We start from the raw sequence: 21,431 nt of genomic DNA on the forward strand, positions 1-21,431 counted from the left end.
CCTCAAACCACTGCGGAGAGCCCACAGCTCCAGATCCAGATTTAGCCCTCTGACACCCGTGCTAAGGAGTATTTCATTTATTCCAGCCTGACTCATCCTTTGAATGTATTTCCCTTTTGCCAGACAGAAACCTCATGGTGTCTCTGCAGGTCTTGCCACTTCTCCACTCTAAGGGAAGTGACTCAGCTCGAACCATGGAGCTGAGTTCCCATAGGAGCAGATATCGAAATATTCTCTCTCAAGCATACTTAGCTGAGGAAAGGCTTTTAAAAAACCCTCATGGATTTGTTCTGTTTGTTGGCCTGAGAGCTGCACAGGGAGTGGGGTTGGGTGAGAGATCTGGAAAGTTCATGCAATCTGTGTTTTCTAGGATTCTGTCTCGGAGTAGAGGGTAACTGGGAATGAGCCAGAACAGAAAGGTTTCAGCACCATCTCACAGTTGGACAGATGTGATTGAAGAAACCTTGAGGTAATTTAATTCAGAAGTCAGGATTTATTCAGCTCCTACTGGACTGTAAAATTTTGTCTCAATGCTTTCCTCCTTCACCCAACTCTTCTACAGAAAACAAACCCAAGTGGCTCAGCCAGCCTTAAAATGCAGTAAAACAGCCATGTGGGAGGATGTGAGAGGCAAAAGGGGTGTAAAAAATGAGCAGAATCTGGAAGATGTCCCCTGCTGGCTGGTCAGGGAATTCAAGAGAATGAAGGCAGCCACAGCAGCTGCTGGGAAGAGGAATGAAACCAAGTGAGGTTTGGATGATACCTGGAGAGCAGCTTCTGGGTAACTCCTGTTTGACAGGTGTCAGTGTGAGCCAGGGGGACTAAGCAGGACCTGCTCCCATGTGGAACATTCCCCTCCTGCCCTGCCAGGTGACTGACACAGCTGGTTCAGCTCAGAGAGAGGAACGGCTCTGGCACTGCTGCTGGAGCACAACTCTCAGCTTTTCCAGGGAGAGGAGCACAGGTGGAGCACACCTGAGAGAGCTCCGACCTCACTGGGCACAACCACCCAGGCACCTCAGCACACTTACAGGAAAAAAGAAGATAAAATTGTGGATTGTTTCTAATTAGAGACATATTTTAGAAGCATTAATTATGCTGCATCACCCAGCTACTTCTTGCAAAGTAAAATAGTGAACAGGTTGTAACTTTCATGAGGACAATTGGTCTGGAAAAACAACCTGGGTGACACATCTGGGTAGAGTAAAGCAGCTGCTGCACCAGCTTCCAACAGGAACTGTGAAATGGGAGTCTGCTGAAATATTTTAACATCTTATTTTCATTCATAAAGTCACCCAAGAGAAATCTAGCAAATGATGTCACCAGTGAAGAGCCACAAACAAAATCCAAGTGATTTTGCTTCTAATTCTTCCTCTCCCCATCCAAAGCTACCAACTCACCAGAAGTTTGCCTGCTCACACACACACAACCACCCCAAGTTTTGAGCTCATTTCTCTTTACTTCACAGTCTTAGCAAAACAGATCTGCATTCAGAAGTCATTTCACATTAATATATTAATCAAATGCTTTCAAAATAAATATTTTTTTAAAATAACCATTTCTTTACATCACCGCAGTAGCAATTCTAGAAAAGTCAGTGCACAAACAGTAGCAATTTCATTAATCAGCTAAACTTAAACAAAAAGAAAACAAGAGGTGGACCTTTTTTCTCTCCGAGCAGGCTGCATGCAGCAAGTCTCAGCAGTTCCCTAGCACAGAATCCTCTGTCACACTTTGCTGGGAAGGATTTTCTCTCCCAGCTGTCAGAAGTCAGCAAAGTGTGACTTGTGCAAAGCTTTGAACAGCACAAAAGTTTCATAGCCCAGATTCTGATCAGTCCTGGAGTTGTTGCTAATGAGACCAAGGAATCAATGCTATGAGGAGTCTGCGTTCAGGTGACTGGGAATTCACAGCTGGACCAGGAACACAAACAGCAATAAACAACACTTTGGACCTTACAGCTTATTCCAATGTTTTGCATATTCTCTCAAGTGCTTCCAGGGCAGAAGTCAACTGCTTTCTGCCCATTAGCTGTTAATTCACCAGGTAAATCACAGCAGGAAGATGCTTCACTGGCCAAAAAGTGTAACTTGTGTTACAACAAAGGAAAAACAAAAGTGCGTTACAGACTATGAGGAGACTATTCCATGAACTCACATATCTAACTGGAAAATAGAGACAACAGAAATATTAGTGTTCCCATGGGATCTAAACTGGTCAGATGCTACTGGAGAACCCTGTGAAGAGCAGTGTGTCTGAGGAAGGGAAGTTGGTCAGCACTGTCATACATGGCGCACAGCAGGGAAATCTGAAGGGCTACCAGATTACTCACTATGATTGTCAGGAATGACTAAAAACAAAGAAACCCAAGAAAGTTGAATATATATCTGAAAAATGCCACAGGTGTGTATTTCCTTTGAGATCCCAAAGGTTTCCTTTGAAGCCCTTTCTCAAGAGCAAAGAGCTGGACGTGACACTCTGGATTAAAAGGAATAACCAGAGGCATCCCTGTGTCCAGAGGTGCTCTTGGATGCACACTCAGGTAAATTCAAGACACCCACCATGTCCAAGGGCCTTGTTTCCATGTCATGATCATGTTAATTAGCAGTTTAGAGCAGATGCTGACTCTAAAGAGGTATAATTTAAGTATCAAAAGAAACAGAGCTAAGGGAAGCAGTCACAGATGAAGAGAACCCCCAGGTGTAGCGATGCTGCACAAAGGGAGGAGGGAATGCTGCAGGACAGCAAACCCTCAGAGCTCCAGAGGTGAGCCAGGCTGCCAACATCCCTCCCCTTGCTCTGCACAGACCTAGTACTAGAGCCCCTGAAAGCAGTGTGCCTTGGGGGAAGGCTCTACTCCTCAGTGCTATGGACCGTGCCCCAGAATTCTGCCAAAATGGAAAAAAAGAAAGCAATGAGAGTCGTGGAGAAGTTCTCTGTCAGCTTATTGGTTTTTCTTGTCCTCTGGTGGGAAGTATGGAGGAGGGGGTGGCTGGTCCTGCAATAAAGATGATAAAAAGACATCAGTGCATGGGTAAGAATAAAAAATTAAACTCAAAGCCCCCAAAACACCCAAGACACCAACATGAACTCAGATGAACTTTGCTGTGCCACTGAGAGATCTGCCAGACACACACTTGGGCTCCCCTGCAAACGCAGAGCAACAGGGACTCACCGTGGGCATGTAGACATTGTGGGGGTTGCCTGGGCTGTAGTAAGCACTGGCAGCAGCTTCAGCAGCCTTGGCTTCAGCTGTCACACGGAGAGAAGAGTCAGGTTAGGGGGACACAGAGAACTCTTACAATAAAACAAGAATTCCTGGCCATCAAGAGTTACTAACAGAGCACCATATGACCAGTGCTCAATTTGCAAAATAGCTACAACACACACAATTGAGCATTATCTCTTCCAGTTACCACAGAATTGTCAATACCCAGTGAAACAGGCAAAGACTGAGTTTGGAAATGTCACCTGGGACTTGCATGTCAGCCATAAAGAAATGCTTGCTGCTGCTTTGCCTAAATACAGACAATACCCTTTATAAACCGGCAGTGAATAAACCATCCTCCCTGGGAGTGAAAACACCAGGCAAGACAAAAATCAGCACAAGTTTATAGCAGCTTAGGGGATTCTTGCATTAAAGATGGTAATTTATGAGGATAATCCACATCCTGTATTTCTGCAGAATACAAAAATCTTGTACAACCCTCTGGAGCAGTGCCGCTTTCCAAATAATAGTTCAAAGATGAATGGTTGTTTATTCAAACCAAAGAGAAAAGTTAAATCCTTATTCAAACAAATATTCTTATCTGCAAGAGGTCTATGGCTATGTCCAACCACAATAGCTCTTTTTTCATTTTAATAAATCCCAAATGAGTGAAAAATGAGGCTGATATTTCCCCAGCTCCTTTCCATCATCTCTTCCCCTGTTCCATATTGTTTCAGGAAAAATAATCACATTAAGAGTGAAACAGGGGAAGGGGAAGAAAATATCACCCAAGACACAGTTGAGAACTAAAATGGACCACAAACACGTTTCACCATCAGTTTCCTTGTATTCATCCATTAGGGCAAGACTACCACCACAAGAGAATCACAAACTGTATTTTTTCTATCAAAAGAATAATAAATCCATCCGTAAAATGCCCATTAATGGTGTCCACCCCGGAGAGAATCAGGTTGGACTCCAGACTGAGCTGCACATACAAAGCTGGAGATTAGGGGAGCTTCCTAATCCCTTTTCTAAACAAATTTCAACTTCTAAGTGGAGCTTCAAAGTTCCCCAAAAGACAAGAAGTAAAGTCTGTTTCACTCCTAACAAAACTGTGGTGAGTTCATTCACCTGGACACACTCCTTACCTGCAGGAGTGGAGGGCAGGTCCGGGCCACTGACAGGGGGTTCCATGGGCCCTGGGTATGGTGGGGGTGGAAGCTGCATGTAGCCCATGCCTCCATCTGCCATAGGAGGACCAGGATAAAAGTCTGTCAGGAAAGGAAATCACACAGCAAGAGACTTAACTCCCCTGGGTGGAGTTATCAATCCAAAGAAGCCAAGGCAAACATAACTAAACTCAGGAACAAAAGCTACACAAGTCATCACTAAAACACCGTGTAAAATCTGTGTTTCTTGCCCTTTTTACCTGTTTTAACTCTTACTAACTAGAACAATCCCCAGCCTCAGTTCCCAGGCTTACCTGGAGGAGGAGGTGGGTATGGATAGCCCCCGTTAGCTGCAGGGGGTGCAAAAGCATAGGATCCATTTGGCATGTAGGAATAGCCATAAGCTCCACTGGGTATTTCACCTCTGGAGACTGGAAAAACAAAGACAAGACCTCATCAGAACATCAAGCCTGCCTCAAATGCAGGCCAAGAACTCCAACAAACTTAGAGAGTCCTTATCAGAAAAAAAAGTGTCATCCCAATAAATCTGCTGCTCACTGGATGTGAAAAAAATACTTTTTAAAGCAAGCTTCAGACACAGCCAAGGGTCCTAAACCCACAAAACTCCAGCAGACACCCCCAGACTTCCATACCTTGTGATGCCACCTGCAGCATCCGCTGCCCAAATTCAATTGCACCCCCAGCTGAAAAGGTCATCTTGAATGTGGCAGATCCTTCCCAGCCACCTGAGGGAGGAAAGACAGCAAGGAGAAGCCATTTCCATGCTATTTAGGTTATATGCTCTATCTACAGATGCTCTGTATATAATTCTTTAAAGAGCTTATCCCAAATATCCAAGTTAAAAGAAAAAGAAAAAACAAAGCAGAAGAAGTGGCAGAATTATGGTATCATCAGAAAAAAAATCACACTGGGGTATTGTCATGTCAAGAGACACCTGAAGCAGAAACATCCATGAGGGAGACCTTCATAAGCTTTCTGGAGTTGTGGCTGTTGCCACAGCAGCTGCCACAGGCCAAGCTATCAGGAGTGCTGGATTTGCTCTTGCTTTGGATAAGATTAGTGCAGAAGACAGGGATTTTGTTAATCCCGTTTGCTAAAAAGCCTTTGCAACTACACCTGTCAGCTCCAAATTAGTTTGGGAGTCTGAGTGCCCAATGAAGCAAAGAGCTTAATGAAAAACATGGTCCACATAAATCCATTAGAGCCCATGGAAGACATTTCAAGTCAGGATAAATAATAATTAAAAAAACAAATAAATTAGTGATATCTCATATTACAGTATAAAAAAGAAAAACACACACAGTCCAGAGTCCCAAGAAAGCATCAAAGCAGAAGCTGTGCTGAAACAGAAACAAGTAGATTAAAGAGCCTTTTAAGCTAAACCAGACTCTCATGGCTGTTAAGACAACATCATTAAAAGAGATGGCCTCTGGGGAAAATTCACAAAGATTTAGCTGAAGCCCTTTGCCTTTCACACAGTTTAGTTTGTCATTACTGCTCAGGCTCCCTCTCATGCTGGATTGTCCCACTCAGCTCCCATGCAGAAGCTGCTTTCAGGATTCCAGCTGAAAGCTCCTACACCCTGTGCTGTGACTTCTGTGCTACAACTACAGACTGAATCAAGCTGAGGATGAAAGTTTCCTGAACTTTGTGCCTTTGGTAAAAAAACCAGTGAAAACCAAAATTATTATTGAAAATGCCTGCCACAGCCTTCTCACTGAGTTTAATGTGAAACAGCTCCTTAACTTCCCTGATGTCAAGACAGTCCTTTCCAAGTGCCATTTTCACTGCCAGGATGCACTACAGCAACAGCACACCTGTCCTTGAACTGCACAAGAAACATGATGGAAAAAGTGCTCTGGGGATCTCCACCTGAACCCAAACAGAGCCAGAAAGAATCTGAGTTTTTGGCACAGGAGGACCTGGATACAGGTGGGAGAGGTGACCCCAAGTGACCAAAGCTAAATTACATGCTCATTCTTGCTGACTCCACTCTGATGGTTATTTGCTGAGATCACTTGTTTAATTGAACTTAGTATTTTGCAGAGGGCAGGAATGAGGTGGGTTGCAGAGCAGATCTGCTCATTGTAACTGAACAGGGAGCTGATAAGGGGAGCATTTTTAGCTGCCAAAGAAAGAAACACATTTTAGCAGGAGTGTGAAAATGCATTTGGACAGTGTCAAGTTTTGGTTAGCCAGGTTTTTGCTATGAAGTGAGCCCTGAACTGAGACACAGAACACACACTGTGTGATACCTACCTCCTGCCTCTGCTTTCACTGTGCCCTTGATGTAATTTGCTCCAAACACTGGCTGCTTGATCTCACAATCCTTCAATAAGTAAAAGGGCATCACGAATGACTGCATAGCATCCTTCCCCTTCGACACAAAGATAACCTGAAAAGAAAGTAACATTACAAGAGCTATTCAAAATAAACAGGAAACACAGCCCTGATTTATTATCTGAACAGACTTCTCCATGGACTCAAACTCCCTCCCACATCACCACTTCTGCAAGCCAAAAGCTACAGAGAACAGCCACAGGGGTAAACCAAATCCTCAACGTAATAAAGCCTTCCAGGAAGTCCCTTGCTCAGGTAATACTCCTTCCAGCTCCCAGAGAACCTGCTGCTCCACACAGCTATGATTTAGTAGCTGTGCTGTTGCATTCAGCATTTCCAGACCACTGTTAATTTCCAGTTTGAAGATACCTGATGTACTAAACAGCTGCCTGTACAAGAACTAATCAGATTTATTATCTGTTGACAAATAGATGGGATATGCCGTGAATTCATAATGCTTTCCAGAGGGAGAGGATGAGCTACACTTCAAGCAGGAGTAGATTATCCTGACTTTCATGCACTGAGGACATTTAAATACAGACTCCAGGACTGTTATCTCCTTACACGAGATAAAGCCTTTCACCACTTACCCGGTAGGGAGTCAGGAAAACGCTCCCTTTCTTGGTCCCCTTGAAGGCCTCTGGCATCGGCTCCAGATCACTGAAGGTAATTTCTACATGGTCATAGGTCATCAAAACACTGCAAAAGGTGCCAGAAGAGACAAGAGCTACAGCTCAAGGCAGAAGTGCAGCCTGCACAGAAGTTTACTGACCTCCCAAAACCACCTGTAACCTCAGGCCATGCTGAGCAGACAAAATCAGTTCTGGTTTGCCTTTTTTGTTGTTGTTGTTGGCAGCAGCAACTGAAGTATCACTGGCTGCTTGTTCCCTTCTCAGTGTGCTGACACAGCTGCTGCTGCTGTCTGCATAACCAGGCACCAAATCAATCGAAATCTCAAGACATTTACTTTCGTTTTAAATCATTTTGCATTTCTACTGGATCAGTTCCCTAAGTCAGTTGCCCACAAGTAATGTGACAGAGAAAGGACTGCAGGAGAAGGAACTGCTCAGGCTGCTTACGCAACACGGCTCTCGAAGGTCTCACCACAGCTCAAGCACCTCTGACACAAAAATGTGATCCAGAGGAACTCCCCTTCCTTGCCACAAGACTTCATTAACTCGTGTTGCCTGCACTGATTCCTTAATTCTCAACTACAAACTGACCTGATTAAAACCTTTGCATGGACACAGCAGGTAACTTGTATTGACCTTACAGCACCCACATTAGGAACTCTAATCCCTAAAGCTGCAGAAACCTCCACCACCTCTATCTTTGGCAGCTGACGTGTTTCCATGCTCAGTCATTTGCCTTTCCCTTCTGCCAGTAAATACCTGTCCCTCCAGGAAAAGCTCGGGAAGGGCACTGGGACCAGCTCTGCTCAGGCTGCAGCATTTCAGACAGACCCTGATCCAAGGCAGGCTGACAGCCGGGAACAGCAACACCTTCAGCTGCTGCAGTTCTCTCAGGGAATGCAAATTTAAGTACCTGAGTTAATCTTACTAAAGCCTTCTAAGAAATGCCACATCCCAAGTGGAAGTCAGGCGCAGAATTCCTGCATCAATGTTTAAGCGGCCCCGTGGAAAGAAGCGCTGAAGGATGAACCACTCCTTTGTCCCCGAAGCAGATGACTGCCACGTCAGAACCACGCTGGCAGACAGCGGGTGCGGACAGCCCTTTGCCATGCAGACAGAGGCAGCTCTGTGGAGGCTTGCCGTTTCCATGGTTATATCCCAGCACCTTTTTCCAACACTGTCGCTCCTTCCCGCACACACAGAAAGGGAGCTGTGCTCCAGGAACCCAGCAAACAACCGTGGGCAGCCTTTGAGCTGAGGCACGATGCAGGTGCAGCATCCCCGAGAGGGGAGGCCTGCGTCCAGGCCAGATCACCTGGGCGGGAGCTGAGCTCTGCCAGCCCTTCCTGAGCCCTCGGGGGAGAGACTGGGCACAGCAGCAAGAGTCAGCAGCAGGCTGGGGGACCGGCAGGATGCTGAGGGGAGCGGTGTAGGGGGAGCAAGGCCCGCGGCTGAGGCCCAGCAGAGCTCCCCCCGCGCAGGCCCTGGGGCAGGAGGGTACGTACAGCCCCTAAGCCGTAGGGAAACGAGGGGAGGACGAACAACGCCGGCACCGAGAGGGTTAAACCACCCCCTTTAACCGCCTCACCCTCTCAGCACCCCCCCAACCCCGACCCACACAACCCCTCCCCCTGAGGGGGAAGGCAGGAAGAGGGCGGGGGGAGAAGGCAGCGCGCCGCTATCCCCCGGCTCCCGCGGCCGGAGGAAGGGAGAAGGGGATAGCACCTCACTTCTCGCTGTTGTTAACGATGACGCCGCCGCCTTCCGAGTGGTTCTTGTTGAGCGCCATCGCCGCCTCCTCCGCCTCCTCCTCCTCCTCCTCCTCACAGCATCGAGCCCACTCTGCGCCTGCGCGGGAAAAAGGCGCTGGCGTCATTGGGCCGGTGGGGCATGCTGGGAGTTGTAGTCATCGCCATCGATAGAGGAGGTAACGCGTGCTTCTTCGCGCGGTGCATGCTGGGAGTTGTAGGCCAGCCGCCATGATACCCCCCCTTCCCCGCCTCAGGGCCTGCCACAATGTCTCTCTATAACTGTGCTGTTTGGTAGAGTAAAATAAATAATAATAATAATAAATAATCCCTCATATCTGGCGGTTCTGCACATGAAGTGAAATTTACCCCCTTAAACAGCGAAGATGCTCCATTTCCAACGGTTTTTAAAATTCCCACTAGATGGGCATTTCCTGTTTCGCACACTTGCAAACAGATTTTTGATCCTCTTATTGGCTGCTTTCAGTGATGGAATCAAGCACATCCAAAAAATTACCCCTTTCTACTGGAGTGTGTTAAACTAGAAGGGCTAACCCGTTGCCCTATAAACAAGCCAGGACCGTGTCTGTGTGTCTGTCTGTCAGGAATCTGGGAGCAAGGAAATACTTGTGGCATGTGCAGATCTGCAGGAAGGGTCTAAACTCCTGCCTCCAGGTGTGCAAGTAGGAGGAATTTTAAAAACTTAATGATTGCATAACTTCATTAAAAATAGGAACCCTGCAAAACTAACCACTGTTTGAAGGGCTCCCTCAGATCAGTAACTGACAGCTGTGTATCAAAAATATACAAATAAGAGCATGTATTACCTTATATCTTTTTAGATGGATTTGAGCTATTCCCTGGGTTTGCAGCCCAGTCCTGTCTGAGTGCCTGAGAACCAGACGCGAGTTGGGGGGAAAAGCAGAAAAACGACATAATGGAAACCAGATTTAAATAAATGCAGTGACATAATCTGTACTGTTTCTTGGCAAGAAGAGAACAAGTTTGTGCTTTTCATATCCGCTTTTTCAATAAGCAGTAAGTTTCCCTTTTAAGAAACAGCCATAACAAATAGTCCTGATTCTTCTCCTATTAAAGTCAGAAGCAGAATCCACTCGGCTTCCACTGAAAAGCCCAGATGGAGCATTGGCACCTTGCACGAACTAAGACTCAAATAACATTTTTATCCTAACTCCAGTTGGCATTTGGGATTAAAAAAAGCAGCCTTCACTTAAAAAAGATGCTGCTGTAATTGCTAGTGTGTGTGTGGAGCTCTAGACCTCCTCATCACATAGAAAATCTTGGAAATTTATACTCTCAAACTTGAAAACACTAAGGAAAAAACACCTAATCTGTTAATCTTTTTTATTTGTAGTATGAGGACACAGAAGAGACAACTGAGACAATTTGCTGCTTTGAATTGCCCAGGGCTGACAACTGGTATTGGATTTTAAGGTTCTTCCGCTCCTTTTGCAATAAAAATGTGTATATGGCAGAATTCCCTTGGACACACTTGGAAAATAAAATCTGTGTTATTTTATGTCAGATGTACAGGACACAGAAAAGTAAACATGAGATAATGGGACAACTCAAACGGTTTGGTATTTAAAGGAAAGACAACCCAGAGCAATGACTGTATAATATTTAATGGACAAATCATAGTCTCTGACACCATTATATTATTCTGTTATGGTTTTTTTCACACACTGTAAAATACCCTACAGTTACTGTATTTTAAAAAATCCTAATTAAAAAGAGGAACAGTCTTCGACAGCAGAAATAACCCAAGGGAACAAGGAAAGGCTGTTTAAGTTGCCAAGTGCTATCGATCCATCTCGACTCACCTCACCCTGCATTTAACCCCTTGTTTACAGCAAAATCAGGGATCCAGAGCTGGCGCAGTGCACATTCCCTAATGGTTCCAGTTTACACCCCAAATTACTGGCAGCACAGAGCAAGCTCTGACCCAGCTGCTGGGGGACTGCTCCTGTTGTAAATCACCCCTAAACCAGGAGGGTTTATAGTGCTCCCAACCGGGATAAAAGCAAGCAGCAGGAAAGAGAGGGTTGGGCAGCACTTCCCAGCTGCGGTGCATCCACAGGAGCTCCATGGAGCTGATGCCATGAAGATTTTTTGCCTTTTCTTTTATACCCCTGTTATACCTTTTTTTACAACTTCTGTATTCCTAGTGCTTTTTTGCCTACATTCTTGGACTTGTTTGTCAAGCTGAGAGACTCAGCATTTCAGAAGCTTCGTAGTTAGGGATCAGTGTGCCCCAGACCCCAAGGTCCTCTCCAGAACACATTCTGTAAACTAAGATAGAACCATCCAGGGGAAGGCTCCTTGGGGAGGGGGGCTCACTCGAGCCCCTCATTGGGGAATCTTTGATAGATCTGCTAATTAGTAAAACCTATAATGATATACCCGATCTTTTGGGGTGGACATTTTTTTGCAGGGTGCATTTCGATGCATATGACCTGGACGTGTGCACCTAAGGATCCCTAAAATAAATACCAAGGTAAAATCCCTTTTCCCCTTCTAACCATGTTTGACTCTTGATTTTAAGACCAGGAAAAGGCATCAGAGCTGCACCCATGAATTCAGCCAAAGCCACGGCACAACCAGACACCATGCCCAGACACCCCCGTGGGTTCCTGAGCTGCTCCCACGTGGTGACAGGGTGGAAAGAGAGGATCCCTCTGAGCCTCCCAAGCCCTGAAGGGGGTCAGAGGTTAGTGTCTGTGCATTGGGAAATGTGGAGAAGGGCGGGATGCGTGGCTCCAGCACGGGTTTCCCCGTGGAGCAATCAATCTGCCTACAGCAAAATGAAACAGCACAAAGACCCAGATCTGCTCTGTTTACTCTGGCAAAACTCCTCGCTGCAAACGGTGGGAGTTTTGCCTGAATAAATGAGATGTAGGGCGCAGATGGGAGCCCACATGGGAGATCTCTTCCTGTAGAGATGAAGGTTCCTTCCCTTCCTCGTCCTCCCAGGATGTGACCGTGCACGGGCTGTGGCACAGCTCCATCATTCTCATCCCATCAGGAATTCCTGACTCCAAGTTCTCCCCGTGTGCACAGAGCAGCAGCGATGCCTGCTCTGTGTCACCGCTGACATCTCGTGCAAGGCCTGAGCTCTGCAGGGGCCGCTGGCGCCAGCCAAACAAAGAGGGTTTGGAGCTCAGGACGCAGGGAATGAATTCCCATCCGGGCAGAAGTCTGGGCAGCATTCCCACCAGCCAGGAAAGGCCAAGATTTCAGCTGAAGATTTCACTCTGGAAGGCCTACTGTTCCTTTTCCCACTGCTCACAGCAGTTTGGGAGTCACGTTATGTGGAGGAGGAGGAGGAGGAATTGGCAGACAGATCCCAGCAAGCCCCTTCCCAAACTGACTCACCAGCCTTGCCCCGGGGAAGGGGTGGCTGCGCTCAGACCCTTCATCCACTCAAATATTCCAATTTTCTGGGGACTGGCAGCTCTTTCTGTGCCAGCAGGAATTGGCAGCGCTGGCAAAGGAGTCACAGTAAAGGAGCTCTTTGAGCCTCAGCATGTAAACGTGGCTTTACATGAACCGTGCCTTTAACTTCAAACCTCCCAGCTTTGTACCTGCCTTTTATTCACATTCACATTTTTCCCTTGGCTTCACTTGAATATAGCACTATGATTTCCAGCTTATCCTTTGGGGGGAAAAAAAGTATATATATCATATTTTTAGCTAAATGGGCTGTTTACTATCCCTGCTGACTGTTGTTGCATCATCCCTGACTCACTCATGCCAGTGAAGAACCTGACCCTCTGTATTTTCTCTCCAGGTGTACATTACACAGCACCACGGTTCTGTAAAGCTAGCTTTGGGAGGTAGGTAGCAAAATAACCCCAGAAAAAATAAACTTGTGGAAAGGCACGCTGTGCTGAGACAGGGACTGCTCTGTGCTGCCCTCACAGGCAGTATTTCTGTGTTTTCCTTCTGAAAAAGCTCCCTTAGGACATGTGAACTGGCAGTTTGGTCTCTCAGCCTCAAGTTTCCACCTTTCCTGAAGGGAACAGTGTTCCCTCTCGCTTGAGAGTAGTTTTTGTTAATTGTTACTTATTCCCAGAGTCTAAAGGGTCATTTAGTAGCTGACTGATGCTGCACCTTTATCGAGGCACTCACAGCTGTCCCTACAACACTAAAGCAGACCATTTATCTCTGGGACATATTCACAGCACCTCTGTCACTTAAAAATCTCTAAGCTAAGGGGCAGATTTTCAGCTCAAGTGTGCCCAGGGCTCTTGAAGAGTTGGTAGTTTAACAGTACTAAAAGCCCCCAAAACAGTAGTGTCAACAAAAACGTGGGGGAAAATTTGGCTGTAAAACTTTGCAAAGAATGTGTTTGCTTAAAGCACATCCTCAAAATTTGGTTTGTGCTGTTCCCTTCCCCATCTCCAGGTGGGAACAGTGGTGCTGCTTCTCGGCAGGAGGTTTCTCCCTTTCCCAGCTGGGCAGAGATCCTCGTTTCACGTTTGCAGCACTAATGGGAGGGCAGCCCTGCATGGAGAGGTGCTGCATCACCCCAGCATCGCCCCAGCACCCAGCCAGGCTCCTCCACGTCCCTCTCCCCAGAGTACCATCTCACCCATGCCAGGGCACAGCGGTGATGTGGCACCAGGGAAGACTGCCTTGGGGGTTCACCTGGTCCATGCAGGGCTTGCTCCATCAAAGGCACTTCCTTAGGAGCATGCAGAAGGTGTCGATGAGGCAGCACTTAAAAAAGCATCAGCAACAGAGCCTGAGATAAGGCACAAAGCATCTGCACGAGTTTCTGGGGCTGCATGAGCAGAGGTAAAGGAGAGGGACTGGGCAGGTGGCCAAGGCACAGCTCCAAATCCCTGTGGCACTTCTGAGCAGCACACTTTACCAAGAAAGGCTGTCGCAGTCCCTGATGTCCAGAAAGGGAAGCTGAGGGGCAGGGAGCAGCACAGGGACTCGCCCAAGCTTGCTCAGTGGCAGAGCTGGCACTTGGATCCAGCCCCATCCTGGCCCCCAGCCCTGCCCATCAGGAGGTTTCATCCAGCCCTGGGTCCCCAACAGTGCAGAGAGGAGGGAGGGCTGCCACAGAGACAGACAGGGCTACCAAAGAGAGGTGGTAATAACCTGCAGGAGAGGCTTTTGTGGGTCTGTCTGTGCCCTGCTCCCTGGGCAGTCACCGGCGCTTCAGCACCGACACACAATCCTTCTTCAGCGGCCCAATCTGCAGGTGGGCATCCACACTCTCCAGGAAAAAGGCTGGCTTCAGCTTGCACGAGAAAAGAGAGGCAAACTGGCGGTTGATCTTGTTCTGGAATGGGTCAGACTTCCCCTTGGCAGAAGGGGAGACCTTGAGCTGCTGCAGGCAGGTCATCTTGGAGTCCTTGACTCCGTAGAAGGTTAAAGCCTTTTCCGAATACTCCAGGAAGACGCCGATCGTGTGGAAAAAGGGCTGCTGGATGGGGCACTCGAAGCCACCAAACCAGGCCACGTAGTTCTGGCCGTTCCACTGCAGGCAGCAGGACCGGTCGTTCCTGCCCAGGCGGCCGTGGTTGTAGGGCTCCCGCGGGTCAAAGTCCTCGGCAATGACCCCGATGCTGACCCAGCCGTCGATCAGCTCCACCTCCCAGTAGTAGTTGCCCCTGTTCATGAGGTTCAAACCCAGCACCTGCTCGCAGTTGATGAAGCGGGTGGGGCTCTCTGAGTAGGGGATGGGGCACAGCACCCGTTTGGCCCCCTTGGTGCCGAACAGCTGGATGAACTTGTCAGCTGTGTCACTGTCCAGGTCGATGATGAAGGCGACTGCGTGGGGCAAGAGAGAGAAGTGAGCATGAGGAGGGAAATGTGAGGAAATCCTCCCAGCTCTCCCTGCTCTGATCCCCCTGCCCCAGCCTTCGATGATGAGTATGATTCTTTCTGACCTGTCCCATCACTCTGTCCCTTTGCTTTTAAGTCCCATGGCAAATTTCAGTCAATGAAGATAAGGGGCTGAAAGAGCTGATAGTCTCATAAGCAGGATGGATATAGGTAACTGGGCAGAGGAGAGAGCAGAGGGGCTGCTTGATGAGCTCAACCATGATACCAGACATTGGAGAATCCACCTGACAGAGTGGTGGTAAGAAAATCTCACATAAAAGCATATTTCAGGTAACCACAGATAAATGCAGTCAAGAGGGACCCCAAGAAGAGAGAACAGCCAGGCATGTCTCAGCTACAGACAGGCAGCCCCTGGCAAGTGGGGCCATGTGAGAACCACTGATGGATCCCAAAGAGAGGGATGCCCAAGGAAGTTCTTCCAGGGAACAACCCTGGACATGGATCACAATCAACTGCATTGCATGTCCCAGCCTGACAGCAGAAGAGCACACCCTCCCTGAGCCCAGGTTATTCTGCTCTGTGCCACTGAGGCAGATCTTGTCCCCTATGTCAGTAGGTGACCCCATATCCCTGTAAGGCTGGGGACACACAGGTGGGGTGTGGGAGCTCAAGCCCAGCCCTGCACCCCCCAGCCTCAGCCTCTCCAGCCCCACTCTGCTCAACCACTGCATGATCCCTGTCATTCTGCTGCTGCAGACAACCCTCACCAGCTCAGGGTCCTGCAGCAAACAAGGCAGATGCCCAAGCTCTGATCTAACTTAAAGAGGATCCAATTTGCCAAGGGCTGGAAGGCAGCAGGAATTACACAGGATGCCTGCAGCCCCCCATGGGCAGCTGGGCCAGCAGAACCACAGATGAGGGGGAAAAAACCATCACCTAACCAGGCTATGACTGTTGTCAGGAAAGCCAGGAGGCTTCCCTGTTAGCCAAGCAGTATTTCCTCTGCTGGTGGCAGCACTCCCACAGCTGCTGGATTGGTGCTGGCCGGGCAGGCGGACAGAGAGAGGAAAGGGAAGATGGGCCTTAGCAACAACCGCCAACGCAAAAGTCCCCTGCTTACATTTCAGGAAATAATCACGGCTCTCCAGGCAGGCAAGATTGTTTGGCTTGTCTGGAAATCGAGATTCAGCCAATGCTGTGGAGACAGGCACAGAAGGGTTTGCATCAGCAAAGGAACCAAACCACCAGCAAGGGGTCACTGGAGCATCGCCCCCTGCCCCTGATGGCACCCAGCTGTCACAGCCCCAGCCAGCATCCCCACTCCCCCTGAACATCCCCAGTGGCTCCCACATAGGAAAGGACAGACACCACTTTGGTCACCCCAGGGAGGTGGGCAGGGGTGCAAGGAACCAGCTGCAATTCCCGTGGGCATCCAAGAAAATGAGAAAGGAGAGAGCTCAGGTTACATGCGACAGCATGGGAGAGAGCTGCCACATCAGCTCTCTAACCCTGGCAGGTTTGGGAGCCCACAGCCTGCCCCGTGAGGAGAACTGTCTGTCCTGGGAAGAAGAGTCCCCTTTCACAGGAGGCCACTTTGGCCACTTGCCCCCTCCCACAGGGCCCTGCCTAACTCCCAGGCTGTTTGTTGCCTCTCCAGTCTCTGGTCTCTGTGGAAAAATTCACAAAACCTCAAAGAGGCGTAAGCCCAGACAGGGATTGTGCAACGTGCAGGGAACCCGTGCTGAGCAGCTTCCAGGGCTGGAAGGCCAGGGGCCAGTGCTCATGGAGCCTGCAGCCGCCTCCCACCCACGCAGGGAAGAGGGAAAGGGACAGGGAACCATCCAGGCACAGGGGCTGAGTGAACACAAACCTTCCTCCGTCTCCTGGCAACTCAATCCATCTATTCCTTTCCCCTGCAAGTGGTTCCACTGGTTTTTGCAGATAGTGGACAGCACATCCTTTACGGCACCCACGGCTTGGGTGCACTTGGTGAAGTTCAGCTCGTTCTGGAAGCTCAAAGGTGGAGAGAGGTTTTCTTCCATGGCTACTTTCAAGGCCTGAAATTCCTGAGCCAAAAAAGATGGAGTTTCAGAAGGTTTCAAACAAGCCAAAGTTGTCTCTTGTTCCACAACCCCACCCAGCCCTGGAGGATTTGGGATCTGGCAGCTCTCAGGACTTGGCCCAAGGACAGCACAAGGGAGGAGAGCGCTTTCCCGGCCACGTGTTCCTGGCACCTTCTCTTCACTCACTTTCAAACCCGGACTCAGACCATGCCCACCTCACAAGGAGCAGCATCTCCTCCTCTTCCTGGGCTGTCAGGGAGGGGGGGATGCTGGAGGAGGCAGTGGGGCACCCCAACCTCTCACTCTCTGCCCCCTACACCGGGGTACCGCTCTGGGCAGCACATCAGCCTCTCCTGAGTCACAGACAGGACAGAGGTGGGGGTGATGGAGGGGAAAATCTCGGCTGCCTGGTCCCCCTGGGAGAGAGGAGGGGAGAGGACTGTGCTGACAGGAGTGAGACTCTGCAGCCTGAACATCCCAGGGTTCCTGGCCCCCAGCTCCATGGGGAATGGGACAAAACCCCAAAATACAACATTGTCAGCTCCTTCTTGCCCCATCCCACCTGGAGGAAGTAGATGGTGTCGGTGCTGGGGACGTTCTCCAGGTTTTGCTTGCGCTGGGCCAGCTTGGCTCGTCTCTCCTCCTTCCAGCGGAGATCGGCCTCGGCCTCCCCCAGCATGGAGCGCTCCCCGTCCTGGATGAATCCCATCACCTCCTTCTGGAAGGTTGCCAGCACCTCAGAGGCCTCTGCAAAGAGCTTCTCGACCCTTTCCCTCTCCTTTGTGGCAGCACCCTGAGTGCAGGGAGAGAAGGGTCAGGTCCTGCAGGTGAGGGTGCAGGAGGGCACCCTTGTGCCCTGCCCAGCACCCAGTTCTCAGCTCTGTGGGGTCCCCCTGACACCCCATCACCCCCTTCCCCCAAGAACTCAGATCATAGCCCAGCTGTCAAGAGACCTGGCTGGGCACTGCCACTGACTGCTGCACCACATTTGGTGTCCCCAAGCAGGAAAGTGATGTGTTTGCACAAGGGCCAAAGGGGACAACCCCCAATGAGCCTGGGGAGGGAAGGTGCAAGACCCAGAGGATGCCCTGGCATGGCTCTTGCCCTGTTCCTTCTTCCGTGTTAAAAACTAAAGCAACCAGAGATGCCACAAGGGTTAGCAGAGATGAGGAGCAAGAATCCTCAGGGATCTTTGCCAGGATCACCATCGTTTTATGGTGCTCCTGTGAGCACCATCTCTACACCCCATGCACCCCAAAATCTCACAGCCCCTTCTCCTCCACCCCCAGCCCAGCAGAGCTTCACTAACAGAGCAAAGCCATCGCAGAGTCACCTTAATGAGCTCCACCATTTTCTTGGCCTGGGCGATGGTGACTGCCAGCTCCTCCAGCTCATTCTCCACATCGCTGAGGAATTTGGCTTGTTGGGCCTGCAGACATCAAGGACAAACACTGAGCTTCACCCCCAGTCCCGGTGGGAGCAGCAGGGCATCCTGCCTCTCCTGAAGCTCAACCCACAGAGCCTCTCTGACCGTGACCTCGCTACCAGGCTTCGAGTGAAGCATGCAAGGGGAACCATGAGTTGGTTTCCTGTTTTCCTTCCCTGCAACATCCAATCTGCAAACATCCCTTCTCACTCAGCTGGAAAACGAAAGGAGCAGCCTGGGTTGCAAAGGATCATGTCCAACTCCACGTTCCCCGCCCTGGTCCCAGCAGAAAGCAAACAAAACAGGAATCTGAAAGCAAACCCATCAGGCAGTGATTACAGCTAAGTGCATGCTCTTAGCGAGTACCCACGGCTGGGAAAAATCCACCTGGGATTGGTGCAGAAGCTGAAAGGCAGACCTGGAGCGCTCAGAAACTTAGCGAAGAGTCCCCTGGAGGTTTCTGTTGAGGAGCAACGCAAACCAGCTCCGGAGCACGGGCTGCAAAGGAAGCACCTTCCGAACACAGTGTTTCCTGACGCGCTATTGTTGGCTCAGCCATTGCCCATCACGAGGACGGCTCCCTCGGGAGCCAGGAGGGCTCTCCCCAGCCAGGGCAGCTCCCTGCTGATGCCCAGCCCCTGGCCCTGCTCCCTGCAGTGCTTGTGCCCGGGGAGCAGCTACAGGTGCTTTCCCCGTGCATCCATCCCAGCCCGAGGGCAGTCACAGAGGCCGTGCAGGCGACATTAAGCAGCGCCTGCCGAGGTCTGACAGCTCCTCGGGGCTGGGATTACACACACTTTCTATTTTAAGGCACCTCATGACTAATAATGCCGATAAAAGGGTTTTCCTGCAATCCTAACAGCCGATCAGGAGGTGGAGCTGGCTTGGGGCTGTTGCTGTGCTCCCTGCCAGACCCCGGGCTCCTCCTTGGAAAAGGCAAACTTTCCCAAGGTCTCCAAATGTCTCATGGCCATGCGAGATGCCACCACACCGTGAGCCTCACAGGTTCCCACCTGCCTGCAGCCTCACAGAGGCCCCACGCCTTCAAGGCAGCAGTGCCCAGGAAGGCAGCACCACGTTGGGCTTGGAGCCCCGGCTCCTGGGAAGGCTCGTGGGTGTGAGTTTAGGAGGTGACTCAGTCGCATCTGGGAATGGGAGTGATGGAAAAACCCCCGCTGCCAAAACGGCAGGATACAAAAGGCTGGGGGAGCGGGAGCGGCGGCCGGGCCGGCTGCCAGCGCGGCCAGAAAAACCGCCTTGATGGAGCTGTGGGAACGAGACGGAGACGGCGGGTGCCCCATGACCGCGGGGGTGGCCACCGTGGGGTGTCCCAGGCACCGTCGCCCCAGCCCTACACCCACGGGATTGCGAGTTCGGCTCCGCAGCGGGAGAACTCCCCACGGGATGCCTGGCAGCGGCTCTGCCCCGATCTGCCCATCCTGTCCCAATCCCAGGGGTTCCCTGATGGCACAGCACCCTGTCCGTATGCTGGGGTGGGATCCCCCGAGGGGTGAGAGCACAGCACCCCCCACACAGGGCATCCCTCCAGTGCTGCACCTGCACACACCCACGTGGGGATTGGGCTCCCCGTGGGGACACGGGCGCAGGATGAACCCCTCCGAGGGATGCCGCAGCTCACACCACCCAGCACACCCCCACACCACGGTCCCACCCGCGCAGCACCCGCGCGGGGACCTCCGCGCCCCTCCCCACCCCACGCACCTGCTTGTGCTCCCGCTCCTGTTCGAGGGGCACCACGTCGTGGGCGCGATGCTCGTGGGCGCGGCAGCGGGCGCAGACACAGCTCTGCTCGGTGCGGCAGAAGCCGTCGAGGGGCTGCAGGTGGCGGGGGCACAGCCCCTCCTCCAGCCGGCGCAGCGGGGCCACCAGCCGGTGTGCGCGGAAGGCCGGGGCGCGCCGGTGCGGCTCCAGGTGCGCCCCGCAGAAGGACGCCAGGCACACCAGGCACGACCGCTCCGCCGCCACGCGGGACCCCGGCGGGCACACATCGCACAGCACCGCCGCTCCTTCCTCTCCCGCAGCATCCTCCTCCTCGGCTCCCGGGGCCATCGGGGACGCGGCGGCCGGGGACGGCGGGGACGAGCCGCCGGTGGCGGCCGCCAGCAGCGGCAGGAGCTCGCACAGGGCGCGGTTCTTGCAGAGCCGCAGGGCCGCGGGGACGGGCTCCTGGCACAGCGGGCAGCGGGCGGCTCCGCCCGCCCCACCGCCGTCGGGGGGGCCTGGCCGCTGGCGGAGCGCCTGCAAGCAGCCCTGGCAGAAGTTGTGTCCGCACGGCACCGTCACCGGGTCCCGCAGCACGTCCAGGCAGATGGGGCAGCCGAGGGGACCCTCGGGCAGCCCCGGAGTCGCCAGCACCAGCCGCAACGCCGCGGCGGAGGACGGCGGGGCGCTCCCGGGCGCAGCATCCATCCCTGAACGCCCCGACCGGCCCCGGCCCCGGTCCCAGCCCCGACGGAGGCGGGCGGCAGCCGCGCCCCGCCCGCCCGCTCCTCCTCCCCGCGACCGCAGCCGGGGCTCCGCTTCCCGCGGTGCCGGAGGGGCTGCTGCGTCCTCCGGGAGCTCACGGCATCAACCCCGGGACCTGCTCCCAGGCACCCGCCCTCCTGGGAAGGGTCTCACCCCAAATGGGATCTGGTCCCCAGGCACTCGCTCTCCTCGGAGTGTCTCGCCCCAAATGGGATCTGCTCCCATCTGGGCCCTCTCCCCGGCATCTGCTGCCTTCAGGGAGATCTGCCCCCCACCCCCGAGAGGTTGTCACCCTAATGAGGATATGCTGTCCCCCACCCAGTGTCTGCCCCCCCCAAAGGATCTGGACCCTCCCCAGCGTTCTTCTGCTCCCAAGGGAAGCTGCTGACCCTCCTCAAATCTCCCATCTCGGGAAGCTGTCACCAGCCCATTCCAATCCCCCTCCCAAGGGTCTGCTGCTCCCCTTGAGCATTCCTTTCCCACCCCCCCCCCCCTCAGGACCTGCTGCTAT

At 51.6% G+C, this 21,431-nt stretch overlaps 2 protein-coding genes across 5 annotated transcripts; both read right to left on the reverse strand.

Annotated features, from left to right (window-relative positions):
* Positions 1–1,439: 1,439 nt before the first annotated feature.
* WBP2 (WW domain binding protein 2) lies at positions 1,440–9,211 on the reverse strand. Of its 4 annotated transcripts, none has more exons than XM_048323773.1 (8): positions 9,104–9,211; positions 7,332–7,440; positions 6,661–6,796; positions 5,034–5,126; positions 4,695–4,811; positions 4,360–4,455; positions 3,176–3,252; positions 1,440–2,998 (listed from the first exon to the last, which is right to left on the reverse strand). In XM_048323773.1, exons 1-8 carry the CDS (start codon positions 9,160–9,162, stop codon positions 2,945–2,947), a joined length of 741 nt encoding a protein of 246 aa, XP_048179730.1. In that variant the 5' UTR covers positions 9,163–9,211; the 3' UTR covers positions 1,440–2,944. The 4 variants fall into 4 exon arrangements, with proteins under 4 accessions (XP_048179730.1, XP_048179729.1, XP_048179731.1 ...); XM_048323772.1 differs by having other exon boundaries at positions 4,360–4,482; XM_048323774.1 differs by having other exon boundaries at positions 4,360–4,482; positions 9,099–9,187.
* A 2,754-nt stretch (positions 9,212–11,965) lies between these two features.
* Positions 11,966–20,895, reverse strand: TRIM47 (tripartite motif containing 47). Its single transcript, XM_048323673.1, has 6 exons — positions 20,156–20,895; positions 18,341–18,436; positions 17,570–17,800; positions 16,815–17,010; positions 16,065–16,139; positions 11,966–14,929 (listed from the first exon to the last, which is right to left on the reverse strand). Exons 1-6 carry the CDS (start codon positions 20,861–20,863, stop codon positions 14,304–14,306), a joined length of 1,932 nt encoding a protein of 643 aa, XP_048179630.1. The 5' UTR covers positions 20,864–20,895; the 3' UTR covers positions 11,966–14,303.
* Between the last annotated feature and the right edge of the window lie 536 nt (positions 20,896–21,431).

The sequence above is a fragment of the Corvus hawaiiensis genome, chromosome 19 (genome assembly GCF_020740725.1).
Source record: "Corvus hawaiiensis isolate bCorHaw1 chromosome 19, bCorHaw1.pri.cur, whole genome shotgun sequence".
In the NCBI taxonomy this organism is placed as follows: domain Eukaryota; kingdom Metazoa; phylum Chordata; class Aves; order Passeriformes; family Corvidae; genus Corvus; species Corvus hawaiiensis.

Excerpts from the sequence above, each read along its gene's own strand:
- WBP2 (XM_048323772.1), bottom strand. The coding sequence starts at position 9,162 with ATGGCGCTCAACAAGAACCACTCGGAAGGCGGCGGCGTCATCGTTAAC. Across the intron at positions 4,483-4,694 it reads ATACCCACCTCCTCCTCCAG|ACTTTTATCCTGGTCCTCCT; the intron begins GTAAGCCTGGGA and ends CTTTCCTGACAG. Across the intron at positions 3,253-4,359 it reads CCTGCCCTCCACTCCTGCAG|CTGAAGCCAAGGCTGCTGAA; the intron begins GTAAGGAGTGTG and ends TCCGTGTGACAG.
- TRIM47 (XM_048323673.1), bottom strand. The coding sequence starts at position 20,863 with ATGGATGCTGCGCCCGGGAGCGCCCCGCCGTCCTCCGCCGCGGCGTTG. Across the intron at positions 16,140-16,814 it reads TTGCCAGGAGACGGAGGAAG|CATTGGCTGAATCTCGATTT; the intron begins GTTTGTGTTCAC and ends CTGTCTCCACAG. Across the intron at positions 14,930-16,064 it reads CCGTGATTATTTCCTGAAAT|TCGCCTTCATCATCGACCTG; the intron begins GTAAGCAGGGGA and ends TGCCCCACGCAG.